Source organism: Macaca mulatta, chromosome 10 (assembly GCF_049350105.2).
Source record: "Macaca mulatta isolate MMU2019108-1 chromosome 10, T2T-MMU8v2.0, whole genome shotgun sequence".
NCBI classification, from domain to species: Eukaryota; Metazoa; Chordata; class Mammalia; order Primates; family Cercopithecidae; genus Macaca; species Macaca mulatta.
The window spans coordinates 111,033,792-111,057,928 of NC_133415.1; the positions used below are offsets into that span (position 1 = coordinate 111,033,792).

The window sequence follows — 24,137 nt, forward strand, 5'->3', positions numbered from 1 at the left end:
CAAACATGTATAATCCTTCAAAATGACCCCAAAGGCCCCCTTTTATTCCACTTCCGATTAGATATTTGTCACTGGTAAGAACTTTTGCATTTCCCCTACACCTCGTAGTCTATCACCCAGCATGGCTGTGAATGAACGCTGCTGTATACTGACATCAAATGCATCCCTGAATGCCTCCAACCTTTTCCCCTGGCCAGGACATGTGCTTATTATGTATTTCTGAATGCCCCTGAGGTCTTCCTGCTTTAGTAATTTCCTACCTAAAAACAAACAAACAAAAGCCCAGTCTGTGCGTGTTTGGAAGACAGCACGCCAGTGCCGCTTCCCAGGGAGCGAGGCTGCTGCTCTGCACCAGGAGAGGAGAGACTCGGCTGGAGCAGCACACACCAGAGTCCATGAGGGGCAGCTCTTGGTCATGTGGATGAGAGTAATTAGTTTCTCTAGGTCATTTTTAAACTCTTATTTTTATATTCATCATTCCTTTAGGGGGTGGAAAAAAGCCAGAAGGGAAGCAGAAACGCCTTGCAGAAAAAGTGCTTCATGCAGAACAGAGGTTGGACTTCAGCCCAGGCTCTTGCCCTGGGTGACTTCTGGGCAAGTCAGGTCACTACCCGGGGGCCTTGGTTTCTTCTTTTGCAAAAAGTGTGCTAGGCTTTGTGTCTACCATCTTCCACAGAATTAAAACTCTAACGGACAGGAAAATTAGGAGAAAAAAGTTTAAAATATTTACCCATCACTGAAAGAACTCCCACTTAAAGATTATGGATGGTACATTTCAGCTAAAGAAAGCTAAACAACTGCATTTTTTTTTTTTTTTTTCTCACTGACACCATATCCATCCAGGGTTTCACAAATTTGATTCGGAGAGGGAGGCTTGTTTTTTGCTTTTAACTCTTCTTCCTACCTTTAGAAAATCATACAGGTGTTTAAGAACTCCTATTCGCACTTCATCCAGATCCTTTAAAAATCCATTGAAGATAGGCACCAGGTCAGCTGCTGTTAACTGATCCCCAAGAATCACAGCCAGCTCGTGAATGGAGAAGGCTAGGGTTCGCCGTACCTTCCACTAGGGGTGCATAGCAGACACACGAATCACGACAAGCAAGTGCAATTCAACCTCTTTCATATCTTACGTGGCATTTTTGGAGCAAAATGAATACTGCCAGGTGTTGGACACTTAAAGCTTTATTTCAAACAGAGACCAGTAAATATGCCAATTTGCATCCACATAAAATTCAGGTCAATAAGCCTTGCTACAGCTTCCCTTTTCTCCTTAATGAATGACCCACCCTCTTTCTGCACATGCCTCTGAAAAGGCTTTTACCTGTACGTCAGAAGCCAGTGTTTCGTATGTATCTTTCAGGCAGTGCCAATTTTGCCTGCCCAGGGTCAGCGCCACCCCTGGGAGGCTGTAGGCACAGTGTTTGGCTATGTCAGTATCAACAGTCTGGGCTCGAGCTGGGTCAGTCATGGACACATACTGATCTAGCAGCGGCTGAGGTATTATATCCTGGGAAATGAGAGAGAAAGGAGGCCATCATGCATGCAGGAAAATACTCATGGAAAACACGGAGTTTGGAGTTTAGAGGTGAAAACAATAAAGGAGAAATGTGGGAGGAACAGGAGGCCTTCCTGAAGTCAAAGGGCTTCAGATTGCCAACTCTGTTTTCTCCAGAGAGTGGGTTTTCAATTTTGATTGAAGTGAAAGCAACACCCAGAACTCATCTTTTTAAGATTGGCACAATATTTGATATCACAGAGGACAGTCTAGACAGCAATGTCTGCTTAGGCTGGTACGTACAGCTCTTGCAAATGGAGACTGGCTTCTCTTTCCTTACAACTGCCCCAAGAACATAGCACCTGAGACCTTATACTCTGATAATCAAGCCTATGTTTGACTGTGTTTGATTGAGATAGAACTCAATCAAATCAGTGTTAGATGTCCTTTTTTTCTCATATTAGTTTGCTTTATCAAAAACACTATTATAGATTGTTCAGAAGCTTAAACACTACCTTACAATTAATTTTTTACAGTTATATTAGCAACACAAAATACAAATTAAAATATGTAATCAATATTGATGGAAGAAAAAAATATTTGGTTCCAAGTCTTAAAGTTAACTTTAAGAAAATATACAGTTTTGAGTTTTTTTGTTGTTGTTGTTGCTGTTTTCAAGAAACAAACCTGTAATTTAGATTTATTCTCTTCAAGTAGGGTGGGATCCCGCCTCTGGTCAGCCTCCAGATGGTCACGGGTTCCATTTCTGGGTTCACCAGGATCCTACAGAGTTGATTGGACATGTTACCAATTTGCTCCAAAGGAAGCAGCTGTCCTGTCACTTCCCCTTCAAAGAGTCCTTTTTCAATGCCAGAAATTACTTCTGTAAGCCAAGGCAAAAGCTTTCCTTGAAGTCAATGGTATCTTTCCAGATGTTAAAAATTACATTTGCACAGTTACATATGATACTGTATAAACCAGTTCTTTTAAGTGCTAAGGAAAATTGATTTCATACATTTTAATACAAGACTGCTGGAGGTCCTTACAGAAATACAAAGGCTAAAGTGAAAGCAGTGAGGAGCAACCCTGTGAGTTTGCATCCACTATTCCTTATGCCCTAGGGACTCCTGGTATGGCTAACCAAGACCTTTAAGTAACATTCACATGTTTGAGGCACAGACTACTCCAGAAGGGTGAGGTTTGCAAGAAATGGTAGAGCCAGCACCTCCAACATTTCTCGGTAATTAGGGATTGCAGCAATGGTGGGTCCCCAAAAGAGGATGGGGACTGGGAAACCCAATGGATCTGAGAGAAAAGATGTGGCTGATATAGGAGTATTTACTCAGAAAATTGTCCTAGATATTCACATGTACAAACACTCCTAATGTTTGCTGATAAACCTTTACATTAGGTTAACAATTAAAATGAACAAGGACATTCAATGGTGACATATTGGTCTCTGATCATTGATTAACATTAACTGAGATGGACCTGACCTTCTCCTTCAACCATAACATGGATTTCCAACTTGCATTTGAAATGTCATACTGTCTACCAGCTGAACGGAGTCTGACAAATCAGCTCAATATAGGATCCAGGAAAGTTGATTAACACACCGATAGATGCTTCGTTTGCTCTGAGGCGCACTACCAGAACCTTCAATTCCCAAGGTTTCCACTGATAGGTACTGTTTATTTTAACAGAGGACATGATAAAACAGAAATATTTTGGTATAAAAACCTAAGACCTCAATTTCTCCAAGTTAATAAATTCACATATAGTAACAAGATGTGTCATTAGAATCACTATTATCCCTTTAGAAATTAATTTTATTCCAAAGTCTTCAGTGCAAGCATATGTGCAGCACTTACTCCAGGAGCCAAATCAAGGCTTAAGCAAATCACCACAAGTCATGGCACCCCCAGAAGGTATTGTGAGTTCATTCCCCAAACCCCAGTGGGACACCATGCTGGCTGGCTATCTGTGCACCCACCACTCAGCACCCAGCAGCCTTCTTTCTAGCAGGATGCCGACTCCGTTCGGGGGCTCCCATGTTTCTGTCCGGTTCACCATGTTCAACCCATGAATGCATGCTGTGACTGTGGCCAGCAAGAGAGAGGCAGGAGGAGAGGACAGGAAGGTGGTTCCCCGCCTGGGGTGTCCTTGTTCTTCAAAAGAGACAAGTGGGAAGACACAGGCCCCGCCTTCCACCAGGCATTTCATGCTGACAAGAGCCACCATGGCCGAGGGGAACGGTGGGCAGATCAGCACCAAAGGGATGGAGTCCACCTGCCCAGACGCCACCCAACCACAGCGCTTCTTCCTGTTGTCTTGTGCAAGAGAACATATTCCTCACGGTTCTTGGAGATTTTTGTCTCCTTTCCCTTCTTTTGCGACAGGAAGCATCCTAACTAATCCCACTAGGACCCTGGAGTCAAGCCGCAAATTCAAGGGCTCTGCCCTCCCACATCATAAAACAAAGGCCCCAACTTGAACCCTTTTAAAGCAGCAACTGAAAAGCCCCAGCCTGGAGGAATCTGTTCTTTTTTTTTTTTCCCCCCACCTCTGTGTATGATAAAGAAGTCCAAATACTATCACATCCCCACCAAGGTAAATGTGGTCACATCCTTCTACTTAACACCTGCAACTTCTGCACTCTAGGTAACAAGGTTGACAATAATGAGTTTTCTTGCTATTTTTTTTAGCAACAAACCAGCAGAAGAGGATATCACCTCATTTCTTACTAATCACAGATAACCAACCCCTACACATTTTATGTTTGAGTTTTAAAATGTTTTATTTTGCTTTATTAGAGCAGGCCTAAGGGGTAAGGGAAGTGATAAGTTAATCACTGAAATCCAATTATAAACTGTATGAACAGAGAAACAATTGGTATTTAGGCCCTGAAGACCGTGAGATTGAGGAGATTATCCATCACAGCACATGATAACCACACAGTGCTATCCCAATGACTGTTATGACCACAGACCCCTCCCTCATTTTAACCCTCCATTCTGCCCCCTACCTGTGGAAGAGCCCAACTTAAAGCGGTCTGAGTGGAAGCTCAGTAGAAACTAGGACAGCTCAGGAACCTCCAGCTACAAGAGGCTGACCAAAGCTTCTGGAGAAACCTGAAGAAATAAACCATGGGTCCCCCCTCACTCCAGCTTTGGGGTCGTCGTCTCACAAGGGGCTGGTTCCACCCACAGGAGGAAAGGGGTCACTGGTGCTTTTTCAAAAGCTCTCCTCTGAGAAACAGGGTGCCAGGACCAGCACTGGAGCACCCATGTGTGCCAGAGCGCCTACCAAACGGGGGGCTTGTGTGATGGCTGCTCTCAGAGGCCTCGTCCACTTGAAATTCCAGGAACTGCCTGAATTCACCCTCCACTATTATTAAAAGATGTCAATGTCTGTTAGCAGTGACACAGAGCATTTACATGGTTGATCTCCCCAAAGAACAAGTTCTTGTCATCTCTGGAGAAGAGGGAAGGTACTTTCTGGTACCCACCCATCTTCATGGGAGCACGTCGGCACTATCAATCACCTGATTGATTGGTTGACTAGTTATCCAAAGCATGACCTTAAGAATAAAATGAAATTTGCCATTTATCATCTCTGCTGGGATATATTAATAAGAGAAAATGCTGCTTTGTGATTTCTGTCACATCCTCGGTGGCTGAGGGATAGGGCAAATACTTACTGTGCTTTGTAATATCCTGGCCACAAAGAGCTCATTCTGAGATGATGAGGCCGACAGAGTGATCTGATTGTCAGAGGCAGAGCTGGGATCTGAAATGGACACTTCATTTAGACCTGCTGTTGGCTTGCTCTCGGGTTCATTCACGGAGTCAAGCTGTGCAGCTCTCAGTGCAGCTGATAATACCTGAACTTGAGCTGTAGGAAGAGAAGTTTCAAGAAATTTAACAACTTTATTTGGTTTGTGGGGTTTTATTTCAGAGAAGTCTTCAAAACAACACAGTCTGCACTAAGCTACATGGTGTGGGTGTACTACACTGACACGTATCTGTTCTGAAGTGACAATGCTCTGCAGTCTCAAGACAAGCTCTCAGCAAGGTGGTGATATTTCCGGCCATTAATAATAACTACTCCAACTAAATGCCAGCCACGCACAGAACATCAAACCTGAACTTGAAAAGTCTCAATTCGGAAAAACCCAAGTGACTCCACCACATTTTAGAGAAAGACAGCATGGTATCACTGAACAAGGATGACTGGGAGGTCGCTCAACTCAGTGAAGGGTATCCTGCTCCCCCATTTATAAAGCAGGATGGCTACTCTCTCACATACACATACACACATGTGGACACACACACCCATGCATGAATACATCCATTTACACACAGATGAGTAATGCTCTCACTCACCAAGCCCCAAAGGCTGCCGATTCTTTCTGTCCAGAGTATGACAGTTTGAGATTCTCTGAACAGTAAAGATAACATATTTCACATACCTTTCTGTAAAAACAAACTGGATGTTTTAATGTCCCCAGCCTCCCAAAAGACACACACACACACACACATTACTTCCTGCATCCTGCTTCTATTAGTTAAATTTGGTGGACTCCAAGATTCATCAAAACACTGAGAGCTTGTAGCTGGCTCTGTGCTGTGCCCAGGACAGGTTCCACCACTCCAGTGCTACACACCAGGCCCTTCCCAATAGGTCTAGTGACATCTCCTGCCTGCCATGGCCAGTTCACAAATAAAATGCATCACTTATTTCTGGATCTTCTGGGATCATAGATCCCTTTGAGCTCTGAAGAAAAGCTCTATGGGCCTTTTCTTACAAAGAAATTAAGTATGCACAAACATGCAAGATTTTACAAGTAATGATTTTAGGGAACTGAAAGAACCCTCTGAAACTCATCCCCTGACTTCTCTGAATGGTGGGTTCTCAGTCAATCTCTAAAGACCAGGCCAACTGTCACCTGCTATGTGAGGTCTCTCCCAGACATTTCCTCTACACATCACATCCCCTCTGCTCCCAGCCCTCGCCATGCCCCACAGGGTGGCTGCCCGCACAATCCCCTTAACCACGCCACAGGGGCCTCGGGGGCCGATCATCACTGCCCAGCCCCCAGACCAGGTCTCACACCGGGGATTAAGGCAGCTCAGTCGTGTGTTTTCCAAAAACAGGCTTTTGTCTATAGCTATCAGAAGTGATATGTTACATGTGCCCATTCCTTCAGCAAACATTGATTTAGTTTCCTTCATAAATTTAAGGATAAAGAATAATCACACGGCTAACTGAATTTTCACAGTTCCCTTCCTGAAAGCTTCACAAATCTCTGCCCAGCAACAGCAGCAAGTGCTGTTTCTTCCAATTTCTCCAACTCAAGGAAGAATACAAATATAGCACTGTGCAGAGAAGGAAGATCACGATAATGGGATATGGATTGTGAGGTCCGGATCCCTGATCAGATGCTCAGTGGGAGCACGAGTCATAAAATGAAAAATACACCACAGAAGTAGTTGTGCCTTTCCTTCCTGTACAAAGACAAGAACCTTTAAGTTTAGCTAAGGGCTGCGTTAATAGGCTCCAAAAGGAGGCCATCCTTGGCTATTCATAACTAGAAAGGGCATTCTATGTGGGAGATGATGTAACAGCGTGTCTAAGGAGCTAACAAAATTTCCCCTGCTACAGATATGCCCACAAACTACCCACTTTCCTATTAGAACTGACTTCAGACTCTGTGCAGGTCCATCTGCAAAATTAGAAAGCACAATCATTGCACAGGTACCTGCACAGAGGTATTTCTGACTTTTCAAGCGGTACTGAGACTGAACAAGTCTCTCCTCTCAATGTGTGCGCCGTGTAAATAAATACAGGTCCACACACACGCGCGTCAGTACACAGGCCTGGGGAAGAAGGAAGTGGCGAAATGCAACACACGACACAGAAACATCCCATCTTCTCTTTAATGACAATGAACAACATTTACCTTGAACATCCGGATCATTCATCAGATGCTCCTGCAAACTATCAAGGACTTTCTGAATCTCACTCCGGGCCACACAGTTGTTGTGCACAACGCCAGGTCTGCTGCAGTAATCCTCCTGAGGCCCAGCCTCGCTCAGAAGTAGCTCTAAGTCCTTGCTTATGTCAGGGAGAGGAGTTCGCCAATAAAGAAAATGACTGAACACATCCTCAGAGTTCCCTGGGCAGGCCCAGGAATCTGATCCAGGGTAGCTGCTGATGGGGAAGTCGCTATTGTCAGAAAGCTTTGAGAAGGCGCTGGTCTCTGGGGAAAGCCCGGTCAGCTCAGCTCCAGCCGACACACAGCTTTCCACAGGGTTTTCCGCTGGGCCGTCAGGGGAGCTACCCATGTGCGGGAAATTGCTGGTTTTCGCTGAGGTCCCTTCCACGGGTAGCTCTGGCTCCCTCTGCACAGGCTTTGCTGAACTAGTTAAACTGAGGGAAGCAAACTTTTAATACTGTGTAATAGACTGAAAGTCACAGGGAAAAACATGAGAACCACATCCTCACCCAGTCCTCCACTTCCTAGCTGACCACTTGCCCCTCTTTGTGTCTCCTGGTGTCAGCAGACTAAAATCTCACGAAAGGATGAGAGGTTTAGTCAACCCCCACTGCCCCGCCGGGAGTATGATGGGCACTGAAAACACCACCTGAAGGTTCAGCCAGTCTTGCCACTACATTCCAGGGCTAAGCCAGCCTAGACTTCTGCTGCAGCACCTTTGGTACATTTCATCCATTTCCTGCTCATGAGTACTTCCACCAGGGGGCAGGCATTAGAAAATAAAAGGCGCTGAAACTGGTAAGAGCTGGCAATTTGTTAACCACCTTGAGGTCTTGAGGAAGACACTGCCCATGGGCCTGCCATACAGCAGGAGCTCAAGGAACTCTGATAGAGGAGGGATAAAGGGAGGATGGGCCAACCTCAGAAGGATTTGTATTCTGTGAGGCATCAGTTACCCACTCTCACACACCTGCATGCTAACAATGGAGAGACGTTTACAAACAACCTCAAAGAGGATGGTTAGTGTATACACATCAGCCTCAGAGGAAAGACATGACAAAGTCAAGATCCAGCGCCATACTAGCAAACACTGCAGGGTCTACCACTGTTGGTCAGGAGTGCCGCCTTTATGTACACGCAACCTAACCTCCAAAAAAGTACATTTGGAAGACTTCACATTTTTCCCTAGGTAAATTACCCAGACAACTTAATTAATCAAAAAGTAAGAGAAAATTTTCTTTATAGGTTTTTTAATCACTAATCTCAATGCGTATTTTATCTAAATTTAGGAGACACAATAGCTTCATTATTTATAACCCAGTAGTCATGTTTCAAAATCATTATTGCAATTACTTTTTGCTTCTTTACATAATTAAAGCTCTAATATTCCATCTTGCCCAGAAGGTCACTACTAAAACTCGAGACAAGATAATTGATGAAATTTTAGGTGGGTTCTTAAGGTACATCGAGGGTCCTGGTGGTGACCCTAGCCAAAGCTTACCTGGCAGGGGAAGTGTTACCACCACTGCTGGGAGCGGGTGAGCCAGAGGCAAAACCAGAGTCGAAATCCTGGGTGAGAGGCCGGATGCTCAGGGTGCCATCCTCTCGAAGATAAAGGCCAGCCCTGGAGGGGTTTGCAAAGGTGGAAATGAAGGGGCCGAGGGACTGGAAGGCAGCCTGGCGCACCTGGAACCAGAGAGAACACTGCAGTGAATGAATGCAGCATCGGCCAGCGGTGGTGGCCAGGCCTGAGTCCAGGCTGAAACACGTGGTTGGACATCACACAAGCTACTCTCCAGCACATTACATCTATGGACATTTACTGCTTTCACATTACATCTATGGACATTTACTGCTTTCACATTACATCTATGAAGATTTACTGCTTTCACATTACATCTCTGGAGATTTACTGCTTTCCAAATCATTTCCTAAATTCCAAACACTATTATTCAACAGAAAGTAAGGAAAAATTTAGCCCCATTATACTGTATTCATTCTTCCAGAATATTAATTTTATATAAATAATACATTTTGTATCAAGTATTTGAACAGGCCTTATTAATCATTACAGACACGTTTATGATAGCAACAGAAAAAGTAACAGTTTAGTTACATAGTTTTTTCTTTCTCAATTATGATTTTCATGATATTCATTCACTGTAAATGGTATGGTATACCTCACCTTCTTAATTCACCCCAAGTTTTTGAGATTTTAGTTTCCCTGAGACCTCACACAGTGTAAATGTGAATATGGCAATCAGTAACTGAAGGGACAAAATACAAAGTTACGAGTCCAGAAGTGAATCCCAGCCTGGAAGCCAGACGTAGCTGGACAGTTGGTCAACACAGGCCAGTTGTCTGGACAGGGCTGCTGGCACTCACCCATCGGCAGGGGTCGCTGACAAGTCTGATGAAGAGCGGGGAGAGCTGGGTTCTGCGGACCCCAGGGGAGGAGCTGTGTGACACAGCCGTGAAGCACTCCGCACAGGCTTTCCGCATGCCCCAAACAGCATCAGAGCAGAGCTCAAAGAACTTTGGGATCTGCCAAAACAAACAAAAAGAGTGCTACTCCAATTGGAGGCCCTGAGGAAGAGCAGAACCTGTTTGGGTTGTTTGTTTGTTTGTTTTTGTGAAACAGAGTCTCGCTCTGTCGCCCAGGCTGGAGTGCAGTGGTGTGATCTCGGCTCACTGCAACCTCTGCCTCCCAGGTTCAAGCGATTCTTCTGCCTCAGCCTCCAGAGAAGCTGGGATTACAGGCATGTGCCACCACATCCGGCTAATTTTTTTTATGTTTAGTAGAGATGGGGTTTCTCCACGTTGGCCAGGCTGGTCTCGAACTCCTGGCCTCACGTGACCTGCCCGCCTCGGCCTCCCAAAGTGCTGGAACCTATTTTAATGAAGTAGTGAAGGCATATGCAGAAATTAATGACAAGGAAAAGGAAAATACATACTGGTCTAAAAGGAATCATTTGAAACAAACAGATATTATAAGAAGTGGAAATTAACATTTCTTTTACCTCCTAATTTTAGTAAATGACTTGGTTACCTTTAACAGATAATAGAGAAAACCCCAAAAAGGGCAGAATGACTGATACTTGTTATGTAAATTGTAGAGAAGATTGTGAAAGACTCTGAAACAGTAGATGTCCCAACTAACTCACCCATCCAGGTATCACTGTCTTTGACTCACTATTTTACAACTCTGAAGTGATAGAAGGTAAGTTGCTAAAACCTGATAGTAATGCAAATAATTCCCGCCAACAGAAATGCAAATTGTTGTCCAGTGAAATGCAATCAATTATCACCCTGGATATTGACCAGTTTTGAATTCATTTGTAAGTTCACTTCAGTATTCCTTGCTCTGACTATAAATGAGTACTTTGAGTTCTCCATTAAACTGGCTGTAATATCTTACTGGTTTTCCTCACTAATAAATGAGTTAAATAAAATCTCTGAAACACGTTCATTTCATATCTCTGTAAAGGTCATGATTATATCTCCTTTTAAAATGTATCCTTTAAAAAGGCTGTGTTTTTAATATCCTAATGTAAAATAGCCTAAAATGCTTCACAAATGGGAATATGATATAATCATGGCAGTATCTGCCTACAAATGATTAGCATGTTACCCACTGCCATTCTTCCATTCTTCATTCAGATATATTAAGTAGAAGATAATGTTCACTGTAGACGGGCGTGGTGGCTCACGCCTGTAATCCCAGCACTTTGGGAAGCCAAGGTGGGTGGATCACCAGGTCAGCAGTTCGAGACCAGCCTGGCCAACATGGTGAAACCCTGTCTCTACTAAAAATACAAAAATTAGCCGGGCGCGGTGGTGCGTGCCTGTAATCCCAGCTACTCAGGAGACGAAGGCAGGATCCAGCCTTAGCTTGAACCCGGGAGGCAGAGGTTGCAGTGAGCCGAGATCATACCACTGCATTCTGGCCTACGCGACAGAGCAAGACAGTGTCTCAAAATTTAAAAAGAAAAAAAAAAATCACTATATATTCAAAGCAACAGCCCATTAAAAATTATTCTTGGGTTAGAACTGTGTTGACGTGGCTTATACTTTAAATAAAATAAAATGAGCTTCTGAACTTAAATTTAAAAATCAATTTAAAGATTAAACTTTTTGAGGTCAAAGTCTCACCCATACAAGGAGTATATTCTGTCAAATAAAAGTGACAAATGCTTACGGAGCAAGGTTCTCTAGGGGCCGGGGATTGACGGGGTAGGCACTAGGGAAACAAGGATGAACACAATGCAGTCCCTGCCCTCAAGAAGCTCCTCAGCTCCTCTGAACAAATGTCACCAGGACGCTGAGAAGGGAGAAGCTGATTCTCTCTGGCACCACAGGTAGGTCAGCCTGGGCTGGAAGCGTGAGGAGGGTCCCACCAGGCAGGGAAGATGCTCTTAGTGAGCACAGGCCCAGAGCTGTGAAAGAGCAAAAAGCCTCAAGGATGCTGAAGTCACCTGGCTGCTTAGGGAAATGGATCTCTACCCTGCTATGCATCAGATCATAGGGGACTTTATCAAAAATGCAGCTGCCTGGGCCCTCCCCAGGCTTCATATATACGGCTAGAGGTGAGATCCACCAAGGCCAGGGTAGTGTTCGGAACTGAGAAAGGGGACTGGAGGTGAGGCAGAAAAGTCATCTACGAAGGGACCTGGAAGGCCCCAGAAGGCTCTAGATTTTAACCTATAAACCAAGAAAAAAATCACCATGGTTTTGAGGCCCAGGAGTGAGGTGGCAGAGTGGTGTTCTAGAAAGAGCTGCAGAGAGAGAGAAGAGAGAGAGCAGCTTGGACAGTGAGAATAAAGCAGGGAAAAGTGACCTATAAGGAGGAGACAGCCAAGCCCACAGGAAAGAAGATGGGAGTTGCTTCCAGCCCATTCCACAGACCAGCTACCTAATGCTTAGGAAAATGTTAGCTTCATAAGTCATGAAATTCGAAATTAACAAATGCAAAATTGAGCTGCCATTCCACAGTAACAGACTCATAAATACAAAACTTAAGTGATTTTGAAAGTGCATTAAGAAGCAAATCAACAATTATAATTGGCCAAAATGTCACATACCAAAAATTTCTCAGTGGCTTCTTGTCCAACAGCATGACAAATATCACCAAAATTTGCAGCACAAACCTTAAAAAGGCAAAAGGCATATCCATTATTCTTATCTTTCTTTTTGTCTTAACAAAAAACAAAGTAAAAACAAAGTAAAAACTAACAAGCAGGAACCTTGAGAGCAATTACCACTCTAGTCAGGCAGCTATCAAGCCTTTCCCAAGCCCATCGCCCACAGAGCATTATGCCAGGTGCCTCCACTGCATCAAAAACAGAAGATTTGCAATAAGGTGCCAAATTCTAGGATTTTCTGGCTCCTAATTGATCTTGATACAGAAGGCATGTTAGCAATAAGGCAAAAGAGGCCCCTTAACATTCCCTGCATGGCAAAGGAGACCTGCTGTCCTGCCTGTGTATCATGAACAGAGACCAGAGGGGTGATGGCCAGACAGCAAGGTGCAGGATGAGGCTGTTTAGGGAGGGATAGTAACAGACTTCAAAAGGAAGAATTTGACAACCAAATGACAAGTGACTAAATGGGAATTTGGGGTTGGAAGGTATAGCAAAGATAAGAAGGTTCTGGATCAAATCACCACAGATGATCAAAGACCTTGCAAGCCTGGGCATCTAACCATAAACGAGCAAGGTCCCCTGACTCTCACCTGTGTCTGAGAGGAACAGGTCTACCCACACATACTCTTATCTCCAGGTCTCTGCATTTCCTAACTGCAGTAAACACTGGCAACACTGTTCAGACATTTTCCTTACAGAGTTCACACAGGACACATTTTTCCCCCAGACTATGTCTACTGAAGAAGTCCAAAAACTTTACAGAAACCCATTTTGAACTTTCAACTTTAAGAGTTTTGGAATTCTTACATTCCTACCTTCCGAACTTGAAAAAGCTTCCCATCACCACACAGTTCACAGAATCGGGGGAGTAGCAGGCGTTCAACTGTACTCTTACTCAGCATGGAAGCCATTTTGCAGATTATCTATTAATTAAAAAAAAAAAAAAAATCAAATCATTTAAAATGCCAAAGCATTTAAGTCACATATAGCATTAAAGATATATTCCAAAAGCCAATATTCAAAATATTCCCAACATACCTAAGAAGGAAAAATAAAAAACACCTTCTTTTGAGTTTTGTCAACTTATAAGATCAACAGAAGGCCCAACATTTCCCCAGTTTGACTCAGATAACTGTTTGACTCAGATAACTGTTTGTCTGAAGCTCAAGAGTTACCATCTGCCAGGTCCCCACCTTGTATCCAACACACAAACAAACAATATGTATGTGCTTTGGCCTATTTTACCTTCCCAAGAATCCTATGACATGGGTATTCTTTACCCTCATGTTTCCAGACGGGGAAATGCTGCGAGAGGTTAAATAGCATGACTAAACAGAAACAGTGGAGAGGTGAGACATCCAGTGACAGCAGGACATGGTAAGCACTGGAAAATGATCATATTCCAGAGAAACTAAAAAGCAGACCCTTACAAGAAAAAAAAAATGATTAAATTTTGCATTTGTGCTGCTTTTGGCCTGAGGGTACTTCCCGTTCTACATGGCTATGCAGGGTAGCTAGACCTCAAGCAAAAGCAACAGGTAGAAGTCCTAGCCAGAGTAATGAGACAAGAGAAAGAAAAGAAGGCACCTCAACCAGAAAAAAGAAACTACCTCTGCTTGCTGATGATATGATCTCATACCTAGAAAACCCTAGACTCCTCCAAAAGACTCCTAGATTTGATAAATGAATTTAGTAAAGTCTTGGGTTACAAAACCAATGTATACAAATTAGTAGCACTGCTTTATACCAACCATGAGCAAGATGAGAATCAATTCAAGAACTTGATAACTACAAAAAATAAAAATAAAATGCTTATACTTAACCAAGGAGGTAAAAGATCTCTACAAAGAGAACTACAAAACCCTGTCCAAAGAAATCACAGATGACACAAACAAATGTAAATACATTCCATGTTCATGGATTAGAAGAATCAATATCATAAAAATGACCACATTGTCCAAAGTAATCTACAGATTTAATGCAATTCTTAGCAAAATATCAATTCATTATTCACAGAATTAGGAAAAAAAATCCTAAAATTCATACAGAATTAAGACTCAGAATAGCCACAGCAACACTAAGCTAAAAGAACAAATCTGGAGGCATCACATTACCCAACTTTGAATTACAGTACAAGGCTACAGTAACCAAAACAGCATGGTAATAGTATAAAAGCAAACCAATGCAACAGAATAGAGAACCCAGAAATAAAGCCAAATACTTACAACCAACTGATCTTTGACAATGCATACAAAACATACACTGGGGAAACGATACTCTATTCAATAAATGGTGCTGGGAAAACTGGCTAGCTACATGGAAAAGAATGAAACTGGATCCTTATCTCTCCCTTTATACAAAAATCTACTCAAGATTTTAAATCTAAGACCTGAAACCATAAAAATTATAGAAGAAAATCTAGGAAAAACTCTTCTGGACACTGGTGTAGGCAAAGAATTTATGACTAAGACCCCAAAAGCAAATTTAATTAAAACAAATATAAATAAATGGGACCTAATTAAACTAAAAAGCTTCTGCACAGCAAAGAAATAATCATCAAAGAGACAACCCACAGAATGGGAGAAAATATTTGCAAACTATGCATCCAACAAAGGACTGATATCAGAATCTACAAGGAACTCAAATAAGAAGAAAAAATAAATAATCCCACGAAAAAGTGGGCCAATTATATGAACAGACATTTCTCAAAAGAAGATATACAAATGGTCAACAAGCATATAAAAAAATATTCAACATCACTAATTATCAGACAAATGCAAGCTAAAACCACAATGATATACCATGTTACCCTAGTCAAAATGGTCATTATTAAAAAGTCAAAAAACATAGATGTTGACATGAATGGTGAAAAGGGAACACTTATATACTGCTGGTGGGAATGTAAATTAGTACAACTTCTATGGCAAACATTATGGAGAATTCTCAAAGAACTAAAAAGTAGGTCTACCATTCGATCCAGCAATCCCACTACTGGGTATAAACCCAAAGGAAAGGAAATTATTATATCAAAAAGACATCTGTATGCATATGTTTATTGTAAGACAATTCACAATTGCAAAGATATGGAATCAATCTAAGTGCCCATCAACTGATGAGAAAACGAAGAAAATGTTGTAGTCTGGGCAACGCAGTGAGACAAGTCTCTAAAAAAGTAAACAAAATTAGCTGGGTGTAGTGGTACATGCCTGTAGTCCCCGCTACCTGGGAGACTGAGATGGGAGGATCACTTGAGCCGAGGAGGTTGAGGATGCAGTAACCCAAGATTGTACCACTGCACTACAGCCTGGGCAACAGAGCAAGATGCTATCTCAAAAAAAGGAAAAAAAAAAAAAAAATATATATATATATACACACACACACACACACACACACACATATATATATTTTTAATATGGTGTATATATATACTATGGAATATTACTCAGCCATAAAAAAGAACAAAAGAATGTCTTTTGCAGTAACTTGGATGGAACTGCAGGCCATTATTGTAAGTGAAGTAACTCAGGAATGGAAAACCAAATGCCCCATGTTCTCACTTATAAGTGGAAGCTAAGCTATGGGTATGCAAAGGCAAACACAGTCATATAATGGAAACTGGAGACTCAGAAGGGGAGAGGGTCAGAAAGGGGTGATGGATGAAAAACCACCTATTGGTGTTCAATGTACACTACTCAAGTGATGTGTACACTAATATCCTAGACTTCACCACTATACAATTCATCCATGTTGCCAAAAACCACCTGTAACCCTAAAGCTAGTGAAATAAATACATACAGACATATATAAATTTTTTAAAGCTACAGTTTTACTGTGAAGGAAAGAAGGAGCCAAAGAAAGGAAAGCTCCAAAATCCATGGTTAAATCCTACCCTAATCCTTGACTGATCGCTGAACTATGCATGCACAGGGGAGATGATGAGGTTCATAGAGAAACAGTAACTTAAGGATGAAAGAAGTGAGCTGTTTCAGCTGCTGCCTACTACAGTAAAAACAGAATCTGAACTGCTTTCTAGAACAAAGTCAATACTCTCTAGAGGTAAGTAACAAAATCCAGTTTCTACAAAATAGAAAATGAAAAATCTATAGACATGAGAAGCAATAAGAAAATGTGACTCATAGTCAAGAAAAGTATCAGTCAGCAGAAAAAGACACCCACAGAAAATCCAGATATTAGAATTAGAAGACTTTAAAAGGAATTTAAAGCAGTTATTACAAATACGCTCAAGTACAAAGAGGAAAATAGGGTCACAATGAATGAACAGATCAGGAATCTTATCAAAGAAATGGAAACTATAAAAAAGAACCAAGACTTCTGGTTAGCACAGTCTAACTTAGACTAACCCTCCTATAGCTAAAAAGCACAAAATCTTGACAAAACATAAAAATAACACCCTTTGAAAGCAGTAGAAAGCAACCAAAAGGCAGGAACTGGAGAACAGGCTACTCTTAAAAGATATACTGCAACAGGAGAGATTTGCAAGTAAGGTCCAAAATCTGTGCATAAAATGTACTTAAATCTTTGGCTGACCGCTAAACTACATATATGTGGGGGAGATCCCAGAGGACCCAGAAAAAAAGCAGCAGTCAGAAATTAAACACACTGTGCACAGATTTCAGCTTCTGGTCACAAGGCAGAAAATTTGGAGTTGGAGATTAATCAAGGTAACTGCCTCCTAGGACAGAAATCATTTTAGAAAAATATAACAGAATCCAGGGACTCTGCAATGTACCATTTATAATGTCCATTGTCCAGTCAAAAATCACTACTCATGCATTAATAAGAAAAAAGTGATCCATAATATTAGTCAACGAAAACCAACATCAAGATGATCCAAATGTTGCAAGGGCCAGACAAGGACTTTAAAGGAGCTGTTATAAATATACTCAAGAATTACAAGGAAAAAAACACATAAAGAATAGACAGGGACTTTCTATACAATAGAGATATAGAAACTGTAAAGGTCTATAAAAGATCAAAAGGGAAATTCTGGAGCAAAATATACAATAACTGAAATTAAAAATTTGCTGGTTAGGCCTAACAGCAGATTGGAGAGATGTAAAAAAAGAATCAATAAACTTAAAGATAAATAAATAAAAATTATCAAATCTAAACATCAGAGATAAGAAAATGATTAAAGAAAACTGAACAATGCCTCAAAGACCTGTGGGACAATATTAAGGGTCCCAACTTTGTGTTATCTAAGTCACAAACTGAAAGGAGAAAAAGAATACAGAAAAAGGTATTTAAAACAACAATAGCCCAAACTTCCCAAATTAGTTGAAAGGCTTAACACACAAATCCAAGAAGTTCGATGGAGAAAAAACAGTATACTAACTCTGCTAAAATCCAAAGGTAAAGAGAAAAATCTCATGAGCAGAGAAAAAAGGATATTTTATATATACGAGTACAATATAAATGGCAGATGACTTCTTATGAGAAACAAAGAAGGCCAGAAGACAACAGAATGGTATCTTCAAAATGCTAAAAGAAAAGAAACAAAAAACCTTTTTAACTCACAATTCTACATCCAGCAAAACTATCATTCAAAAATAAATGCAAAATAAAGACATTTTCAGATAAACAAAAATTAATAAATTTCATCATCAGCCAACCTGAACTACAAAAGGTACTAAAGGAAGTTCTTCTGGCTTTTAGGGAAAGGATACCAGATGGTAACTCATATCTAGGAAAGGAAAGAATGACAATCACCAAAAATGGTAAAAATGGGCATATAAAAGGCTGCATTTTTTTTTTTTACTACTCTCTTCAAAAGATAAAACTCTTTAAATCAAAAATTAAAATACTGTACCATATGGTTTAAATATACGCCCCCACCAAATCTCAAATTGAACTGTAATCCCCAATATTAGAGATGGGGCCTGGTGGGAGGTATTTGGGTCATGGGGGTGGATCTCTCATTGCTTGGTATTATCTTCATAATAGTGAGTTCTTGCATATCTGGTTATTTAAAGTGTGGCACCTCCCTCCCCACCACTTCCTCTCTTGCTCCTGTTTTCATCATGTGACATGCCTGCTCCCACTTTGCCTTCTGCCATGAGTAAAAGGTTCCTGAGACCTCCTCAGAAGCAGATGCTGTCACTACGCTTCCTGTATAGTCTGCAGAACCATGATTCAATTAAACCTCTTTTCTTATAAATTACCCAGTCTCAGGTATTTCTGCATAGCAATCCAAGAATGGCCTAACACAGTGTATTTGCAGGCTCATAATGTAATATACATGAAAACAACAGCACAAAGGATGAAGGCAAGTGAATGCAACCACGCTGTTGCAAAAGGTGATATATTTTTTTAAAATACTCAATAGAGGAATTAAAATGCAATGCTAAAAAACATTCATTAGCCCAAAAGAAAACAGAAAAGAATTAACAACAAAACAGATGAGACAAATGAAAACAGAGAAATGGCAAAAATAAAACCAAACATATCAATAATTACATTAAATATAAATGAACTAAACACACTAATTAAAGAGCAGAAACTATTAGACTGGATATAAAAGCAGGACCCAAACAGATGCTAACAAAAGCAGAAACACTTGAAATGTAAAGACATATAAATTGAGAGTAAAAAAATATAAACAAATAAAATAAGCAATAAGTATAAAATGCTAGAGTGCTTATATTACTATCATAATTGATTATAAAATATGGATTACTCTCAGACATTTCTCAATGATGAAAGGGTTAATATATCACATAGACATTAACATTAAATGTGTAGCTTTAAATGCTTAAAATGGAAAAGAAGGTAGGCTTAAAAACAGTTTCCTCTTTAAAAAGCTAAAAAAAGGACAAGCAAACAACTCAAGAAAGGAGAAGGGTGGAAATCATAAACAGTAGAAATCAATGAAAAAGAAATAAGTGATAAAACCAATGAAGCTGAAAATTGGCTTGAAAACACAAATTTGATAAGCCCCTAGCAAGACTGATCAAGAGAGAAAAAAAGCACAAATTACCAAGATCATAACTGAAAGGGGATAACACTACAGATCTTACAGACATTAGAAAGATAATAAAAGAATATCGTGAACAAGTCAATAAATCTGACAACTTACATGAAATTAATAAATTCCCTGAAATGTACAACTTACCCAGTTACACAGATGAAGAAATCTGAACAGCACCATATCCGAATTAAATCTGTTATGAAAAACCATCTCGCAAAGAAAACTCTAGGACCAGAGGTTCTACTGGAGAATTCTAACAAATGTTTAAGGAAAAAAATAACTCCAATCTTAAACAAAACCTTTCAGAAAACAGAAAAGGAGGGAATACTTCCCAACTCATTTTTTGAAGCCAGAATAATTCTGATTCTAAAATCCAACAAAGACATAATAGGAAAAGACAATTGTTCTCTTGAATATAGATATGAAAATCCTCAAGAAAATGGTGACAAATTATGGAGAAGGGAGCATAGCAGAATGCCAACCAGAATCATCAATAGACAGCAACGCTAGTGGGTAAAGGTCTGACGGAGAAAAGCATACTTAAATCATCTCAAGGTAACTCTCCTCATTACTTCCCGAGAGAAAAAAGAACACACTGGAGAAACCTGGCAGATACCACGTCTATCTATTAGGTCATCAAAGTTAACATCACCAATATTAGGACAAGCTGAAGTCTTGTGCCTCCTGCCAAGACACACTGGGAATACATCACTCCTGTGATACTCCTGCCAGAAAGACAGAGTCTGAATCCAATCACAAGGAAACATCAGGCAAAGCCAAACAGGGAGACACTCTGCAAAAAAAATGTGGCCAGTACTCTTCCAATATTTAAGTGTTACAAAATTCAAAGACAGACGTGGGAATTGTTCCAGATTAATGGAAACCAAAGAGACAGGACAGCTCAGTGCAGCAAGGGACCCTGGACTGGGTCCTGAACAAAGATGATGTTTGCATAGGAACTGTGGCTATAAAATTAGCACTGTATCGGTGTGAAATTTCCTATTTTGATCATTGTACTATGGTTATATAAGAGAATTTCCTTCCTTTTAGGATATATACATTGAAGTATTTAGATGAATGCTGCTGTTTGTCCTTAATAAAAAATTAAATTAAAAAATGAAGTATTTAGATGTAAAGAGGGACAATGCCTCCAACTGAGTCTCAAATGACTCAGAAAATAATAAATACAGTAAATATGCATCTGTCTGTATGTGTGGAGAGAGAGGGAGAGATGGAGGGGAAGAGAAAAAAAAGATAAAACAAATGAAACTAAATATAAATTACTAAAGAAGCCAGAGAGAGGTATAGGGGAATTCAGAATACTATTCTTGCAACTTTCTTGCAAGTCTGAAATTGAAACAAGATGAAAAGTTGCCAAAAACAAAATTGTGAAATAATTCTTCCATTCCCCCAACAAAGTAAAAAGAAAGGGAGGAAAGAACAAAATGAGGAAGGAAGAGGGTAAGGCAGGGGAGTGAAGGACCGAAGTGGGCAGACAAGAAAGGGATGGAGAAAGGCAGGGACGGGGGGAAGAAGGACTTCCTGTCTCTAAAGTCTGTTATTCTCATTATATACACAGCACTGCCTATTTACAGTAGAAAATGGTCTGGGTTAGTAATCTACCCATCATTCTATTTGGAATTTGCATACAGGAAGAGGGGAAAGAAAACCAATGGGGGTGGGGCAAAGGGGAAACTAGCCCATAACACAAATAAGGAAAAGGTTTGTGTCCTCAGAACACAGAGGACACATATTTCTGATGTGATGCTTAGCAGAGTTGTACAAAGTGACAGCTACAATAAATGAGGATATGAGGCTTCCGTATCCAGTGTGATGGGCAACTAAAGCACTCCCAGTATCTCCATCCACCCCTCTCCATCTGCCACACCCGCATGACCTTATTACTATACAGCATAAAACAAATCCAGAGTCATTAGAAGTCAGCACACCAAGTGACAAGAAATTATATTCCCGTGGCCCTGGGAACCACTTGTATGGAATGACGATCTTCACTTAGTTGCTTGGAGCTAACTATTCCTTGTAGCACATAACCACAACATTCTTCTTAAATACATGCACAAATAAAAATGAGCTTAAAAATAGAAATGACAAAAAATGAGGAAGCCTTAATGTGAAAACGTGTTGAGAGAGAAAAATAGGCTTCTGACAATGAGTTATAATCTCGGAATGCTAATGGCGTCCCTGTAAGCAAGAGGAATTATAATTGGTCTCCAGTGGCCTGTTTATCCTGTCTAGATATAATTACAAGATACAGTTCTTGCCGTTTTTACCGATTCATTCATCCAACAAACATTTATTTAGTACTGACTCTGAGCCTGGCACTGTGCTGGGTGCTGATAGTGCAAAGATACCACAGTCCAGTGTTTAAGAAGCTCACCATCTTGAGGGAGAAATAAACAGAATTTCACAACTCAACTGCTAAGTGACAGAAGACAGAGCCAACTCTTCTGACTGCATCAAGGACAGAGTCACTAACATTGCGTAGGGTTTCTAGAAGGGTTTCACAAAGGAAAATGCACGTACATTTCCCTTCCCAGGATTCCATATACCCATGTCCCAACATGGAAGCAGCTGTCCTGCATAACTCAATCTAAAACACCCAGGACACATGCAGTTGGTTCTCTCTGATTTTCCCAATCATATATGCACTAGAGTTGTTAGCATCAGAATCAACTACTTGTAAGTTCTAATGAGAGTGAAAAGTCAAATGAACAGATGTATTTTGTCCATGAGGACGTGCAGTCTCCTTGGGAGTTGAGGTACCTCCTTCAAAATGGCACTGCTCTGAGTAAGCGTGTGTTTATGTACAGTACAGATGTAGCAATATTCACACCATCTGGATGCAAAGAAAGCCCCCAAACACAGAGGGCATCTGACCAGCCCAATTTGCTTCTTTCCTCATCACCCTTTTAGCTGACAGCTCCCTGAATCATCTCCTAATGGATACACACTGGCACCTGCAATGTTTGGGATATCAGCCACAGACCAGCTAAATCAGAACCCTGCCTTCCTAGGGGAGCTCTACAAAGCACACATGTGGCCTTCTCTTCCTTGGATAATGACTACCTACACTGTCATTTACTCTACCCACATCGTCACTTCCTAGCTAAAAAGAAGAGATTCTGTCTATGTTCCACAGCTCTCTCATACTCAAGGGGCAAGTCCCCGCCGCACCCCGCCAAGGCCCCTTGGCCTCCAGGGTCTGGGGAAATAACTGGAGCAAAGCACACACGGGCCAGACCAGACATCCCACATTCCACTCCCAACAGATCTCCACGGGAGGAAAAGCAGAGGTCCTGCAGGAACACCTGGAAGAAACAGACAAGCGCAGCCTGGGCCATGGTGGGTAGGAGGTTCAACATCACTTCTGTTCTTGCAGCTACAGTTCAAATCCTATCCATTCAAGTAATGAGACCAGCATCTTGCTTGGAATGAAAAATACAATTTATGTGAACTAATTTGTTCTGCAAGTGATTTGTGCAGATAGCTTTTTGAAGGCTTGTAATATTTTCCAAGTATTTCTACCAAAAACAATGAAGAAGAAGAAGAATATTGCTGACAAGAATGGAGTATTTGGAAAGAAAACAAAATAAAAATCATGCAAAAATGCCTTTAGCATTATTTTTCATGGTATTATCAGTCTTTAGGGATAAGATATTCGGTTGTCAGTCGTAACCTTGGAAACTTGCCTAGCCAACTTCCAAATGAAAAAGATCTAGTTGGCAAAGTTCACTGCTCAACTGCCAAATACCCCAACTAAATGACATTATCCAGGTTCATTTTGCAAAACAAATTTAATTTCTTATAGAGAAACTTGAAATTTATAAAAGAACCCTGGAGAATTTGAATTTTAATAATCAATTATTCTTCAGCCTGATTCATCTTATAAACATATGGAGTATGCAAAAAATTAAATTAGTTTAAAAGCCAGACCTTTAACACATAGTTGAAGAAAACGTTTACATAAATGAAGAATAATTGCCAAATGTTCTGATGTTATAACACAATTTTTTAGCTCCATGGCATATAATGTTTCTGCACTTTAAAAAAAGAAAATAATTCCTTTCTCTAACGTCATTGTTTCCCAAACAGGAAAACTACTATCTTCTGTATATTTTATTATACTCAGAATTAATGCTTATGATTTTTTACATCCTTTAGGGACAAATTTTTCCTAAAATGCTGGAATAATCCTGGAGCTATGTGCTTCTATAAGGTAAACAGAAAGGGTCATGCCATACAGCATTATTTGCATGGGTCAGTGGAGGAGCAGCAGCTAAAGAAGACAAGATGGCCCACTGCGACCTCCCCTTGAGCCACAAAGGAAAAGGCGAAAGGACAAATGGAGACATCTTGATCTGAGGGCAGGAAAAGCCAGCACTGGATCATCAGCTGCTGGTTTGTGAACAAGGACTCCAGAAGCGAGTAGAAAATCCCGACTGTATAATCATTTAAAAATGGACACAGAATCTTGCAAACCCAAGGATACCA

General features: G+C 40.8%; 1 protein-coding gene across 17 annotated transcripts in view; it reads right to left on the reverse strand.

Annotated features, from left to right (window-relative positions):
• The window catches only part of LOC699403 (serine/threonine-protein phosphatase 4 regulatory subunit 1), an 85,346-nt gene that overhangs the window by 8,079 nt on the left and 53,130 nt on the right, over window positions 1-24,137 (reverse strand). For 16 of the 17 annotated variants that reach the window (XR_013400073.1, XR_013400071.1, XR_013400076.1 and 13 more), the window contains 9 exons: window positions 13,453-13,560; window positions 12,578-12,643; window positions 9,882-10,040; window positions 8,998-9,182; window positions 7,461-7,930; window positions 5,199-5,392; window positions 2,186-2,281; window positions 1,325-1,510; window positions 905-1,066 (listed from right to left, as the gene is read on the reverse strand). Coding sequence is in view for 10 of the 17 variants with exons in the window: in XM_028828527.2 (XP_028684360.1) it covers window positions 905-1,066; window positions 1,325-1,510; window positions 2,186-2,281; window positions 5,199-5,392; window positions 7,461-7,930; window positions 8,998-9,182; window positions 9,882-10,040; window positions 12,578-12,643; window positions 13,453-13,560 (1,626 nt within the window). In the remaining 7 variants the exon portion in view is untranslated. Of the gene's footprint in view, window positions 1-904; window positions 1,067-1,324; window positions 1,511-2,185; window positions 2,282-5,198; window positions 5,393-7,460; window positions 7,931-8,997; window positions 9,256-9,846; window positions 10,041-12,577; window positions 12,644-13,452; window positions 13,561-24,137 lie in introns of all 17 variants that reach the window. The other variant, XM_077952032.1, reaches the window with a different exon arrangement.